At 45.9% G+C, this 14,920-nt stretch overlaps 1 protein-coding gene across 1 annotated transcript in view; it reads right to left on the bottom strand.

Moving 5' to 3' along the window:
• LOC144947767 (tetratricopeptide repeat protein 39B-like) overlaps nucleotides 1-14,636 on the bottom strand; it is a 112,607-nt gene extending 97,971 nt beyond the window's left edge. The window contains exon 1 of the mRNA XM_078877128.1: nucleotides 13,970-14,636. Within this exon, the coding sequence (XP_078733254.1) occupies nucleotides 13,970-14,023 (54 nt within the window). The 5' untranslated portion in view covers nucleotides 14,024-14,636. The remainder of the gene's footprint in view (nucleotides 1-13,969) is intronic.
• Nucleotides 14,637-14,920: the final 284 nt, after the last annotated feature.

Raw genomic sequence — 14,920 nt, 5'->3', positions numbered from 1 at the left:
CTGCCTCACTTGATACAGCAAATCTGGCTGTGACGGTCCCACCTGGTGACGGAGACTTGTGTTGCCTCCGAAACGTCGTGATTTTTATTATTTTATTTTTATTAATTTGAATTTCATTTTTTTACCTACGTGACTTTACCGAAAAAACTAAGAGTATTTACTTGACCAGTCTGTTGGGGGCCGCCGCACGCTGTGGTTGTTGGGGGGTGCCGCAGGCTGTGGTTGTTCGGGGATGCTGCAGGCTGTGGTTGTGCGGGAGTGCCATAGGCGCCCCCCAACAACCTAGTTGTTAATAAACGTGTTGCCTCTAACCGTCCGTCTCCACTCTCGTAAAGCCCACACTACACTACTATAGTCAGTAGATGCTACTATAGTTAGTAGATACAACTAAGAGTCAGTAGTTACTACTATAGTCAGTAGATACCACTATAGAGTCAGTAGATACAACTGTAGAGTCATTAGATACTACTGTAGAGCCACTAAATACCAGTGTAAAGTCACTGGATACTACTTATTCTATTGTATGTAGGGTGTGTAGGTATATATGCCTACAAAATAAAAGAAAAATGGGTGGTGTGGGGAGAGTAAAAAGAAAATTGGGGGGTGTCGACAAGATTTGGAAACCTTTTAGATTAACTTTTTCCCCCAACTTTCTGGGACTTTTTGATTAAGGACTTCTGAAAGGTGCTTATAATTTTGTTGACGGAAAATTGGACAAACGGAACGCCGAGCTTTCATAATAGCTAAGTATTTGTGTATTTATATGTTATGTTTTTTTAAAGACAAGTTTTTAAACATATATTTCCCCCCAGTTAAAGCCGGGTACTTCCTGCTAGTAAAAAATAATGAACACAATTTTATAGCGGGCATTTTTCACAAAAAGGCCACAATGTTAGATCAAGAACCTGAGAGGCAAAGCAAAGCTCAAAGTCTCCTGTAAGCCAGCTTGCACAGGTGAGAGCCCTAATAGGTGAGCCTTGAGCTGTCACTTGAAGGTGGATGGTGTACGCTGCGAATGTGCAGTGGTAGAGTTCTAGATGGCTGGTGTAGCCATGGAGAAATGCTGCACAGGCAAGACAGTCTTTGTTCTGGGTACAATAAGCAAATTGTTAGACATAGGACGTGGAGGTTTGCTGTGGTCAGTGAAGTGAGAAGGGGGGAGAGGTATGGCAGGGGACGTTGAAAGAGAGCATGGTGGCACAGAACACCGGTTGTGTACCATATTCTTTATTTGATAGGGAGCCCGTGTAAAGTTGTTAGCGAATCCATGAATATTATATGGATGTGCCTAATATGGACATGCCTAATGATAGATTTTTAAATGACACTGCAGTTTACTGAGGTATTTTTATGTCCTAGTAAGGATGCAGTTGCAACAATCAAGGTGAATGCTGACACTCCTACAAGCCAGACTGTTTACTGTGGTTACATTCGACATTGGGCGGATGTGCCACAAGACTCTGAGATAGTGATTGTGTTTATTACATTGAGGACATGGCTGACGAGAAATAAATAATGTAGTGTCCAAATTAATACCGATGGTTTAAAAATTATTTGAGAGGCTCATGGTGGACCCATCGATTACATTTTGAAGCAACACTGCAGTGAGCCATTGCCTCGTGCCTATGTATGGTCTGTTGAACTTCTTCGCCACCATTCATAGCCAAAAGTGCTAATCGGATGTGTGGGAAAGATACGATAATTCCTAAGGGCTATGGATTTTTCGGGGTTTAATATGTGATTTGACTAAAACCAGTGCTTATAACGCTGAGTTACAATTTGCGAGATTGTTCATCGCAGGTTAGAGCGGAGTATAATTGAGTGTTATCAGCATAGGTGTGATAGTTAATACTGTGATTACACTGTGTAGCAAAACAATGTTTTGTTCCTGGGTAGTAAGTGTTATTTCCTAATTGCTTATGCCTCGAAAGTACAGAAAATGCCTATTATTCCCCACAAACTTTGCTTTTATGACCAGAACATAAATATTTAGAAATTTACCTATTTTCAAGAACATTCCAGATAGATTTAGTGCTGAGTACACTTGGAGTAACTTCTATAACATTCTAGAACTTTCCAGTAATATAAATAGTAGTATAAATACAGGGGCCTTAAGCCCACCAGTTCAGTTTCATTCAAACTGCCTAAGTGGATACATATCTGCATTTTTCTGAGATGGCATCAAGAGGCTGTAAAGCATCCGGCAGATGCATTTTGATATTTCTGCAGCCAATTTATCAAGACAAGAGAGAAAAAGTACTCTAAGGAAGCATCTGCTAAGATGTGTGAGGCCTACAAGGCACATTTCGGCCTGCCTGTCGGGGATCAAGACAAACCCTGGGCACTTGATTTCACCTGCGAGCAATGCGAAAAAACTCTGGAAGGTAAGATGTACAATTGTTGCTCGGAATTTTATGTTATAAAATTTGTTAACATTTTTAAAATTGTAAAAGTTTTAAATTTTAAAATGTTTTACAATTTTCAATGTTATTGAAAAAAATATATCATATGAAAAATGTTGCGAGAATCTCTTACACATTAGTCATGGGTGAAATAAATATATTTTGTAGGATGGTACAGAGGGGAAAAGAGAGCCATGAAGTTCGCTATTCCAAGAATTTGGCGGGAACCCATTGACCACTCAAGCAACTGCTACTTCTGCATGGTGGACCCTTCCAAACGTCGGACCGGCAAGAATGCACCTGCTATCACGTATCCGGACCTTCCTTCATCCATCGCCCCCGGTGCCATACTGCCATGAGCTCCCCGTACCCACTCCTCCGGAGAGAGAGCAGCCGTCTTTAGAAGAGATCAGTAAGTCAGAGAGCGAGGAAGACGTTGTAGATCCAGATGACAATTTCAAAGGTGGAGCTGAGGAGAGAAACCCATACTACCCCAACCAAAAAGACCTCAAGCTTTTGACGTCTAGGCTCAAGCAGTGGAACTTGTTGGATGAAAGTGTGCAAGTCGCAGATCAGAACAAGCATCACCAACCTTTTTGCAGCTTCTTCACCCATCAAGATGGGCTCTGCTTCTGCCAAAATGTGACCAGTCACATTGTAACCAGAATGAGTGGCGCCTCTTCATTGACAGCTCATCCTGGAGGCTCAAAGCCGTGCTGCTCTATAATGGTAACAAGTACCCGTCTCTTCCCCTAGCTCACTCAGTGCGCCTCATAGAGGATTACAACGGCATCAAGACCTTGCTGGACGCCTTGAAGTATGATGAGTATGGCTGGGAGGTCATCGGAGACTTCAAAATGGTAGCATTCCTGATGGGTCTCCAAGGCGGTTTTACCAAGTTTCCCTGCTATCTTTGCCTTTGGGACAGCAGGGACACCAAGGCGCACTACCACAGGCGGGACTGGCCACAGTGGACCGAGTTCTCTGTGGGGAGGAACAACGTCAAGTAGTAGCCACTGGTGGACCCCCGGAAGTTGCTGATGCCACCACTGCACATCAAATTGGGCCTTATGAAACAATTTGTCAGAGCTGTAGATAAGGAGTCAGCAGCCTTCAAGTACCTTCAAGACTGCTTCCCTAAGCTGAGGCAAAGGTCAAAGCTGGTGTCTTCGTCTGACCACAGATAAAGAAGATCCTGGAGTGCAATGAATTCCAAGAAGCTCACCGGTAAGGAGAAAGTGGCATGGAACAGCTTTATGACAGTGGTTCGTGGCTTCCTGGGCAATCACAAGGTCGAAAACTATGTGGAGCTGGTTGAGACTCTGGTGAAGAACTACGGCACAATGGGCTGTAGGATGTCCCTCAAAGTCCATATGCTTGATGCTCATTTTGATAAATTCAAGAAGAACATGGCAGCGTACTCGGAGGAGCAAGGCGAGCGCTTCCACCAGCATATACTGGACTTTGAACGCCGCTACCAAGGACAGTATAACGAGAACACGATGGGAGACTACATTTGGGGGCTGATTCGTGAAGGTGATTTACAGTATAATCGTAAAAATCTGGAAAAACGACTCACTTCTAAATCTTTTGTAGTATTTGTTTTATTACTTTAGTATAAATACATGTCAATTTTGATTCATATGTTGTTGTTTTCTGACTTTTGCCCGTTTTCTCATTGAAAATAGGTACATTTCAAAATATCACTGTCCTGGTCACAAAATCGAAGTTTGTGGGGAATAAGTCATTTTCTCTACTTTTTAGGCATAAGAAATTACGAAATAACACTTACTACCCAGGAACAAAAATTGTGTTACATAGTGTTATCAATGAGGTGACCAATTGGGGAGATGTAGATTGAAAAACGTACAGGACTCAGTACGGATCCCTGAGGGACACCTGCAGTGCATATGTTGATTGGGGTTAAAGACTTTCCAGGTTTAATAATAATAATAGTTCAATTTGTAACGCGCGCAAATTTGCAGACGTAGTGGCCGCAACTCAGAGGCGCGGAGCCAAGCTCAGAGTCGCTCAAAAGCATGATTGTATAGGTGAGTTTTTAAGTCTCTCTTGAAGGAAGCGATTGAGGTGATGCTGCGAATGTGCAGAGGGATATCGTTCCAGACTGTTGGGGCTGCCACCGAAAAGCGGTGCATAGACATGACCATCCTGGATCTTGGTATCAAGAGGAGATCGTGAGTCGCGCTGCGCAGGCATCTGCCATGTGCTGAGCTGCAAGTTGTCAATAATGAAGAAAGGTACGGCGGGCAGGCGGATATGAAGGCATTGTGGCAGAGGCAGGCGGTCTTGTATGTGACCCTACTGGCGATGGGTAGCCAGTTGAGAGCACGGAGACAAGCTAGTGAGTCGAGACGGGGATGAGTGTGGGCAATGACGACGCGTGCTAGGTTATTTTGTAGTCTTTGAAGTTTCTTAAGGTTGCCAGCAGAGGTCCGGACTAGGACGGAGTTGCAATAGTCAAGGCGAGACCCAACTATGCAACATGCCAATGTGTTGGCAATTTCAGTAGAGATGAGAGGACGTATGTGTCTAAGAGCCTTCAGGTGAAAGTTATATGAGCTGATGATATGGTTGGTTTGACGGTCGAAGGATAAAGTTGAATCTAGGATGACACCGAGGTAGCTGAAGTGGTCGGTGAACTTGATGCTGTGACCGAAAATGTGTATGTGTGTGGGGAGTGCTGCTGAATTGAGACGTTGCTTGGTACCTAACATGATGGCCACTGACTTTTTCGGATTAAGGGCTAGGTTGTGTGCAGTGAACCATTGTTGCACGGCGGTGGTACATTCCGAGAGCCTCACGAATCCAGATGCATTGCTAGAATCGATGGCGGTGAATAGAATCGTGTCATCCGCGTATGAGTGATGCTTAACACCGAAGCTTGCAATGAGCCGGCCGTTCGGGGAAGTGTAGGCTGTGAAGAGCAGGGGACCTAGAACAGATCCCTGGGGAACCCCGCATAATGCAGTTGTTTCAGGCGATGTGGACATGCCCACCCTGACTGAAGATTGCCGGTCAGAAAGGTACGAAACTATCCACTTGAGTGCTGAGCCGCATATACCGAAGTCGGATTTCAGGAGGGAAGTAAGGAGCGAATGGTTGATGGTGTCGAAGGCTGACGAAATATCCAGACTTACAAGTGCGACAGTTGAGCCGGAATCAATGATCGTTAAAATGTCATCGAGCACTCTAGTGAGTGCTGTTTCTGTGGAATAGTTTTGAAGGTAAGCTGACTGGAAGCAGCAGTAGTTTGCGGAGGAGGTGATGTGTGGTTTTAGCTGGGCGAGGGCTAGTCGTTCAAGGAGTTTAAAGAGGTTCGAGAGGTTAGTGATGGGACGATAACTAGATGGGTCATCCGGATCTAGACTTGGTTTCTTTAACAAGGGAGAAACCAGGCCAGGTTTGAGGTTGGAAGAAAAACACCCCGAAGAGAAGGAGGCATTTGCGATGTTCCTGATCATGATGGCAAGTTCCGGAGCACATTGCTTGAACAAGGAACCTGGGAGCACGTCGAGTGGAGATGACTTCAAATGAAGTGATTCAATTAAAGAGAAAACGTATTTTGTAGACACCAGCTTTTGCGTAATTAGAAGAGTGTCTGGGTTAGTGCTTACAATTTTAAGTACCATGAGCGGAGTACAATGGTGCGATGTGTCGGTAGATGTGCACGAGTTTGCGACGGTGATTAGCTTGTTGGTGAAGTAAGTATTAAAAGAGGTGGCAAGTTTCAGTGAGGCAAGGGGATCGCTAAGGTGAAGGACCATGGTGCTACCAGGATGTAGAAGATCTTTGAGGGTTTTCCATAGAATGCGCGGATTTCCGGTTGCTTTTTTGATGCGTTCCTCAATGTAGGAGGAACGTGAGACTAGGATAAGTTTGTTAGTTTTCCTGCAGGCGACTCTGTAAGCAAGTCGATCAGCAGGTAGACCACTGCGGGATGCGATACTTTAAGGTGCCTCCTGGTTCGCTTAGCAATGATGGCATCTCTTGAGAACCAGTGAGTGTCGTGGGAAGACTGCCTAGCGGTTCGTGATTTTAATGGAGCTAGTTTGTCCAGCGCCGCCCTCATGTCAGCTTCTAGTTGGAGAGCGCAGACGGTTGGATCCGATGATGGGGATAACATTGAAAGCAAATTTGCAAGGAGGTGACGAAAAGCAGAAAATGCGATACCCTTAAAATTACGCAAGTTGCGGGTGAATTTGATGGTGATTGGCTTGGGAAATTGGAGGGAAGAAAGTATGAGGCGGTGGTCGGAGTAACCAGTTTGGAAAACTCCCAGTGCAGTGATGCGTCGGTACTGGTCAGGTTCCAGAACCAGGTCGAGCATGCTCTCAACGTTTGTTGACGAAGCTCTGGTGGGGCCTGAGTTTGTGATGACTAGGTTATGGCAGACCAAAGTTGACTCATGGTGACTATCGATGGAGGCTGGGGTATTGCCGGGGCAATTAAAGTCACCTGTAAGCACGAGCCTGTGAGATGGGTTAGGAATCGGATATAGGAATTCCGAAAGCTCATTTAAGAAGGTGTTGATGCTGCCATCTGGAGGGCGATAGATGGAAATGATTGAAAAGCAATCGTTAGTAGTAAGGGATACGGACTGGACCTCGAAGGTGGCGGGATCCATTGGTAGATAGAGCTCTTTAATTTTCAAGTGAGCATTGTAAACGACTGCTAAGCCACCACCCCCGCTGGTTAGTTGCGCGAGGTTTATGAAAAACCTTGTATCCTGGGGGCGCAACTTCCAGAGAGATGGCTGGCGGGGAGTCTTGCCTGCACCAGGTCTCAGTGATGAGCAAAAGGTCGATGTGGTGGTCCGAGATGGTGTCGTGAATCAGGGCTGATTTATTGGTGATGGAGCGTGCGTTGAGTAGGCCAAGGCGGATGTGTGAAGGTAGATGTGAAGATCCATGCAGGTGAGGCGTCGAGGGAATAGAGGAGATGGCTGGTTCGAGGTCGACCTGTGAACGGCGGCCCCTACCACCTCTGCAACCACGGTGCCGATGCAGTCTCCGACGTTGACCTCAGAGAAGCGCGGGTTCCAGGTGCAGATGATGAAGAGATGGTGCATGTCGTAGCCCTATTATATCAGCCCGTGCTGCACCGATGGTGCTGATGAAGGGGCCCGGATTCGGGTGGACTCCAATCAGCGGCTCTGCTGCCCTGAGCAGCAAGTCGAGGTGTCGTTGTCCAAGCTCCATGCTGTCAGCAAGCACTTCCCCGTACATAGCGGATGCAAACACGCCCGTGTAAACACTCGTTGAGCGCGTACACGGGCGTACAGAACCACGCAGGCGGGGCGTACAATGGAGGACCTTCTGTCAGAGAGGTATGATGTGAGCCAGAGTAGAGCTATATCACTAATGTAAAACTCAATCAAATTATTGTGGTTTAAAGTGTCAAAGGTGACAGACATGTTGAGGCCAACTAGAGCAACAATAGAACCGGAGTCAATAGAGACTAGGATATCGTCAATAATCTTTACATATGAAGTCTCGGTCGAGTAGGATGGGTGGTAGGCAGATGATGTGAAGTGATTATTGATTCTGACAAGGGCAAGGTTCTCCAGGCGTTGGGAGATGGTTGATATGTTAGTGATTAGACAGTAGTTTGTAGGTTTCTCTCAGAGGTGTCACTTGCCATGATTTAAGTGACATTTATACACGAAGTGCTTGTCAGAAATTAACCACAATACTTTGCTGATATCGCCAAGCGGAAATCATCACGCAAACGCCAATCATCCTCGCAGCGGCTTTTAGCTAACCATCAAACGAAGACTGTCACTGCATTGCGTGCTTTCCAGTGCGCTTCTGCAGCCATCTGGAATGCTCTTGCTTCTGATACTGGTTGGAACACCCTGGTTCCACCAGCCCACAGGGGATTATTGTGTCTGTCCGTCGTGCATCCAAAAAAACATCCGCGCGATACCCGTCTTCCGCCACCGCCTTCTGGCGGAATTGCACTCTATTCAGGCGGTACATGCACATCCAGGTAGAGTAAGTATTGTATGATAACTTGTTCAACAACCCCCCGATGGGTATTGTAGTATTTTTTTTTGAGGAACAGCTGTTTTTTTCTCTCCACCATCCTAGGTCCCCACTCGGTCCCCACCCTTCACGCCGGCTTGTGCACGCCCTCACAGTCGGGCATATTTGCTGAATACACCACGTCGCTGTTGACCCTAGCCATTGACCGAGCAACCAAACGTTTCTACCAGCTCCCTCCACAGGAATGTGTTAGGAAGCTACTGGAGCTATGCACTTTTAAATCGAGATTAAAACTAATTTCTTTAGAATATTTTTTTGTGTTTAGTTTGTTGTCCTTCCCCCACACCTCCGATTACCACGGTTGGCTACATACAGTGCGAAAGAAGTTCAACATACATACACTGGAAAAAGACCGGACAGAAAATAGGCATTAGCAACATGCTTAACCATTATTGCCAATTCATCTGTGCAATGCTTGAAGGCACTGTCTGATGATGCTGGATGCAATTACCAGCGAAACGTCGTACTCAAATTGTAAATGTTGTGGTTTCACGCTTCAACACACCGGTGGGCTAAAGCAGTGAACTATTTGTCTTTTGTCAACGTGACACTTTTTTACTGATTGGCCGTGTCGGGTGGTGGAGGGTTACGACACATTTATAAATAACGCGATCTAAACCCAAAAACGTTGATTATGAACAAGCTAAAGCGATGGGAGCCCAAGCAGAGGCGGCACCAGCAGCCTGAGGCCACAAAACACCAACTCGCACCTCCACTTCACTCAAGAAGAGCTCACAAGTGGTGTCATCACATCTACCCCTCTATTTAAGGAACGAAACAGGATAATGTTTCCACAAATCTGGCTGTCGCCCGATGAAGCTAGTTGTAATTACTGGCAAAACATTGTACTCAGATATTAAACGTTGTGGCTTTGCTCTCGAACACACCGGTGTGCTGTACTAGTAACGAATTGGCACGTTCTGTTTACGTGACAACCCTTACTAATTGGCTGTGTCGGGTGGTGGTAGGTTTAACGACACATTTATATATTTAAGCGATCTAACCCAAAAAATCTGTATTATGAATGGGCATGGTTGATGAGCCCTAGCAACTGGAGATTGTGGCATGCTGCCAGGGGTAGCAGCAGTCCACCTACAGAAGCTATCTAACGGTGGTGGTTGCAGGCCAACAGGTGCGACAAAAATCCACAGGGTAGAGCACAGAATAACCCAGAGCCCAGACGAGGCTAATGCAGGCGGACTAAAAAAGCAAAATACCCCCTGGGGCAGGTAGGCACAGGCAACCTGAGGCCATGAAGGCCAGGCAAAGGGGAAGAGGTCACTAGCCCCAGGCCGCAAAGCACCACTAGATGTACGCGCAAGCCGACAGCGGCTGGGGAGGATCTAAGCGAGGCCGGAGCAGGCGGCCTGGCACCACGGAACACCGCCGCATCTGCCCCGTGGCTTTCTGCGGGGCAGATGAGGCCGGAGGCAGTGCTGCACCAACACAGGCAGGTGGGGACAACCAGAGGCCACAGCATGTCCTGAGAAAGGCAGCCAAGATATAGTTTTACAAATTATTTGCATGGAGTGAAAATGGAACGTATCTATAACTCGAATGAACAGTGACAGAAGGATTATGGGGGTTGTGTCATGTTCTGCTTTACCAATGTGACCACAATAAAGTTAAAGGGCTGTTTATTGCACATTATCTGTTTTCATGAGCAATGAGGAAAATTTTGGTGTATAAAATACACTCGGCAGGCAAGAAAGCTGGGCTCTATGTTAAATAATTCAAGCAGTTTCCACCATGCATAATGTATTTGCTGCATTACGCTTTCAATAATCATCTTTAAAAATGTTTGGAAATATTTCAAAGTTCAAACTTCTTGGGCCTATAACACCGCACATTCATGTTTAACACTCACCCCTCATCTACAACACTCCCCACTCACTTGTAATACTCCCCACTTAAGTGAAGCACTCACCTAAAAGTTACCCCTTCACAGTAACACTCCCCACTCGCCTGTAGCACTTCCTACTCACCTGTGTAAGGGTCATGTTCGAACGCCTTGAAGCAGCGGTTACAAAACTTTGGATCGCGATCCCCAATAAGATAATTTCACCAGAGTATGTGGTTGTGAGAAACAGTTAAATCCCACGAATATCATGGCCACAAATGCAGTAATTCCTCAATATGCATATATTCGATAAATTCAGTTTCAGTATAATGAACTTTGGATTTATTACCATTATTTTAAACAGGAAGCTAAAAATAAAGATAATACATGGAAATGTATAAATAATACATTTATCGATCTACAGTACTAAATAAAATGTTGATTCTGCAGTTTATTTAATTTGTAAGTTTTTCATTTTAATACTCTACAGTATAAAACATTATTTCCACTATAAATTGCGTTTGTTTACAATATGAATAGTAAGTTATGAGGGCTGGGAACGTATCCTCATCGTACTGTCATGTAATTCAATGTACGAAGTTTCAAAACATACAAAGCTCCAGGAACGTATATCTACTTCGTATATCGAAATATGACTATGTTTTGGTCATATAGAGCAAAACGAAGGCATAGAGAGACGTCTCAGACATTTCTAACATTCAAACTGTGTTTTCGGTTGGGAGTAAGCCCAACACATCTCCACCAATCATAAAGCTGCATATTGATTTGAGTCAGCTCGTAAAGTTTTCTGATTGGTGGATATATTTTAGCATTGTGGGAATTGCAGTTTGCTCCATCTGAATGAGAAAAGTCTTCACGAGTGTTCATTCTTCCACAATGGAATATTTTAAACTGTCCACTCTAATTCTGAGTCCACTAACTCAGTGAACGTGAAAAGTAACTCACAAAAACGCGTTTGCAATTACGATGATTTATTTCTTGAGTATGGCTTCATAAGCGTTTTTTGGAAGGAAGAAGAGACAAAATGCCTATGTCTCACTGTGGTGTTGAGCAAGAGCAGAAAACCAAACAAACGGAAACAGCACTTGGACACTGTTCACAGAGCATATGCAGGAGAGCCAAAGTTGCTTGTTCAACACAGAAAAGATCTGTCGTGTTAGAAGGTGCGTTTTAACATGGGACTGTTTCTGACAAAGGTCAAAAAGTATCATTCGAGGTGAGCTACAGGATTACTTAGGCTAAGACGCCACATCAAATTGTGAAAAGTTGTTTTAATTGCTGCAACTGACATGGTAAAAATGTGTGGGGAGGCATAGGCAAATCAACTGAAATCTATACCACTGTTCAATAACACTGTGAAACAAAGAATTGAGGCAATAGCAGACGATCAGGAACAAACATGAGTTGAATGCCTGAAATGCACCTCTGCTTCAACTTTTGAAATTAATGTGAACACCGAGGGCAATGATGCACACTCATTGGCTTTTGTGCGATACATTTCGAAGGATGCTATACTTTAGGGCATCCTGTTTTGTCTGCCACTTCCCATGGCCACATAGAGGGCAAAATATTATTTGGGATCACATGGTTGGCTTCTGTGAATAAAGATTACCCCGGAATCTTAACATGCCTTGAAACTAATGGTACCCTTCACAAGCACGTACATATGTAAAGGCGGATTCAGAACACTTGTTTGTATTAAGTCTCACTGGATATCACAACTGAGATCAAATGTGCAATATCAAAATGGCCAAATTTTGAGCTGTCTGTCACAAGGCCATGTGTCTCACTAGGCCTGGTGAGTATAGGCAGACCTCGCTTAGCGCGACCCCATAGAATGCCGATTCGTTATTGCGCTCTTTATGCTGGAGAAAATGTTTCAAAAAGCGACGTACGCTCTTGAGTCAGTCAGAACCCCACCGACCACAATTCAATTATTATGTTTTGTGGTCACGATTTGATTTAAAAAATCGATTTGTTGAGCCAGGTGAGAACTCACGAGATACCAGGATTGCGTACCATGCTCCAGCTAAAAGAAACGTCACAAAAAAACTTTATACTGAGTACATCACTAAGAACACGGAGGTCCTGGAGCCCTTCTGTGAGTGACCCCAATTGGGTGCTCCCTCCAACCTCGTCTCCCACCGCTGCCATGTAGGACCACAGTAGAATGTACTCGTGACTACAGTTGATAACACTGTTATTTTAATGTATTCTTTCTATTCGTGAAATGTTTACCATCTGTATTATCAGTCCTATTACTGATACCACAATGAAGCACCTCATATATTGCCCATACAAAAGAAATCATGCTGTTAAGAACGCATCCCCATATATACAACTAGCCTATAGCCCGTCCAAGGACGGGTGTATTGCAGTAAATCTGACATTCAAGTGAAAAGCAGACAGTAAAATCATATTCTGTGCATCCATTGGTGTGCCATTTGTAAGGTTATATCCCATGTTCATCATGACGCCCTTTTTCCTTCTGCGTCCCAATAGGGTTACAGAGTTCGCGTGGCATGAGGGTTCTGGCTTTTTAATGAGGGTTAAGTTATCGGTGAGGTGGCGCCCCCACCCCCCCCCCATATGGGGTGACGTCAACCGCTCATGATTATTAATGACAGCATTACGGAGTGAGCGTGACATCAAGGCTCTGGATTTTTATATATTAAAGAATGACCCCTTTTAGCGCCAATTTGATTCGCCCTCAGTTCTCCAGGAACGCATCTTGAGCGCTAAGCGAGGTCTGCCTGACACATCAAATCATGGCTTCATTCTCTTGGGGTTTTCGGTAAAGTCATTGTTTCTAAATCAAAACGTATTTTCATATTTGTTGTTCTACAATAACGACACTTGAATGTATTTATTGTTACAATGTTGGGAGAGTAACCCCACAACGTTTACAATTCTAGAAGGACGTTTCGACGGTAATTAGGAGCCTCAGCAGGCGATAGCGGCTGTGCCAATGTAGTGACTCATTGGCACGTTTTGTTAACGTGACAAACTTCACTAACCAACTGTGTCGGATGGTGGCGGGTTTAACAACGCATTTCTATTTTCACTAACCCAAAAAACCCTCTATTACGGATAATATTGGTCGCGAAAGCCTCCTGTTAAACTGGGGGTTGTTGCCGGAAAAAACAAGTTGCCTTTCCAGGATTCGTGTGTACTCCCTGTCACATGTAATACTCCCCACTCGCATGCAACAATCCCGACTTGTGTATAAACTTATCACTCACCTGTGGCACTCCACAATTCACCTGTAACACCACTCACGCGTTAAGTTCTGGTCAATGGTCGCGCGTATGTCAGTGCGTGACGTGTATGTGGGAATTCCACATTCCTGTGGCGGAGACGAGTCCATATCGGACATCCACTATTGAGTTCCATACAGAGTGGTACTAATTCTATCGACCCGGGGAGGCTGTGATGGGCCGAGAAACCCCTCCGGTGTACATTGTATATGAACTGTGCATGAACGCGTCCACGCGAAGCAGTGGCGGCGTGAGCGCCGAGCCGCAACCACGCAGGCGGCAAGCGCCGCTCGTGTCCAGGTGAAGCAAACACGCCGCGCTCGTGGAGAATGTCGCAGAGTGCGCCACGAGCACCGCACGAGCAGCGGCAGCAGCGGCAGTCACCTCGGGCAGGCCGCTGTCGTTGACTCCGCGCGTGGGCGGCGGCGGCTCGGCCATCTCCCCGCGCCCGCTTCCTGCTGCCGCGTCTGCTTCACCCGCAGCAGCGCTGCTGTACACGGCCGTAGTCGTCTACGTCTATGCTGCTGTACGACACCCACTGTTGCACTCCTGTGGACTGCCGCTATTGTACCGCACTGCTGTGTACTCCCGCTGTCCTACTGCTTGCTATAGTACTGCTTGCTGTAGTACTGCTTGCTGTAGTACTCTCGCTGTCCTACTGCTTGCTGTAGTACTGCTGCTGTAGTACTGCTTGCTATAGTACTGCTTGCTGTAGTACTGCTTGCTGTAGTACTGCTTGCTGTAGTACTGCTGCTGTGTGCTCTCGCTATAGTACTGCTTGCTATAGTACTGCTTGCTGTGTACTCCCGCTGTAGTACTGCCTGCTGTAGTACTGCCTGCTGTAGTACTGCCTGCTGTAGTACTGCTTGCTGTAGTACTGCTTGCTGTGTACTCCCGCTGTAGTACTGCCTGCTATAGTACTGCTTGCTGTAGTACTGCTTGCTGTAGTACTGCTTGCTGTAGTACTGCTTGCTATAGTGCTGCTTGCTGTAGTACTCTCGCTGTCCTACTGCTGCTGGCGACTTCACCGCTGCTTCCTCTCTCTGCGTCTTCTGCGTCTCCCGCGCGCGCGCGCCCCCGCGCCGGCCACGTGATGCGCGCCCACCCGTGGTGACGTCACGAGCCACGCGGTGGCGGGGGCCGGTGAGGTCACGCCAGTGTTTACCTGCGACCTCGTCGTCGTCGGTTGGCGAGTGACGTCATTCTACGGCACGCCCGCGGTTACGTCAATTTTGCGGACACGCGGGGGACGTCACGTAACACGTTCTTTTTTCCACAAACCAATTGCAACAGATTTGCATAAAGAAAACACTCCGTGATCACTACGCTCGTTTA

Source organism: Lampetra fluviatilis, chromosome 46 (assembly GCF_964198595.1).
Source record: "Lampetra fluviatilis chromosome 46, kcLamFluv1.1, whole genome shotgun sequence".
Lineage (NCBI taxonomy): Eukaryota > Metazoa > Chordata > Hyperoartia > Petromyzontiformes > Petromyzontidae > Lampetra > Lampetra fluviatilis.
Note: the sequence above shows the minus strand (reverse complement) of the source record. Positions and strands in the feature narration are given on the sequence as shown.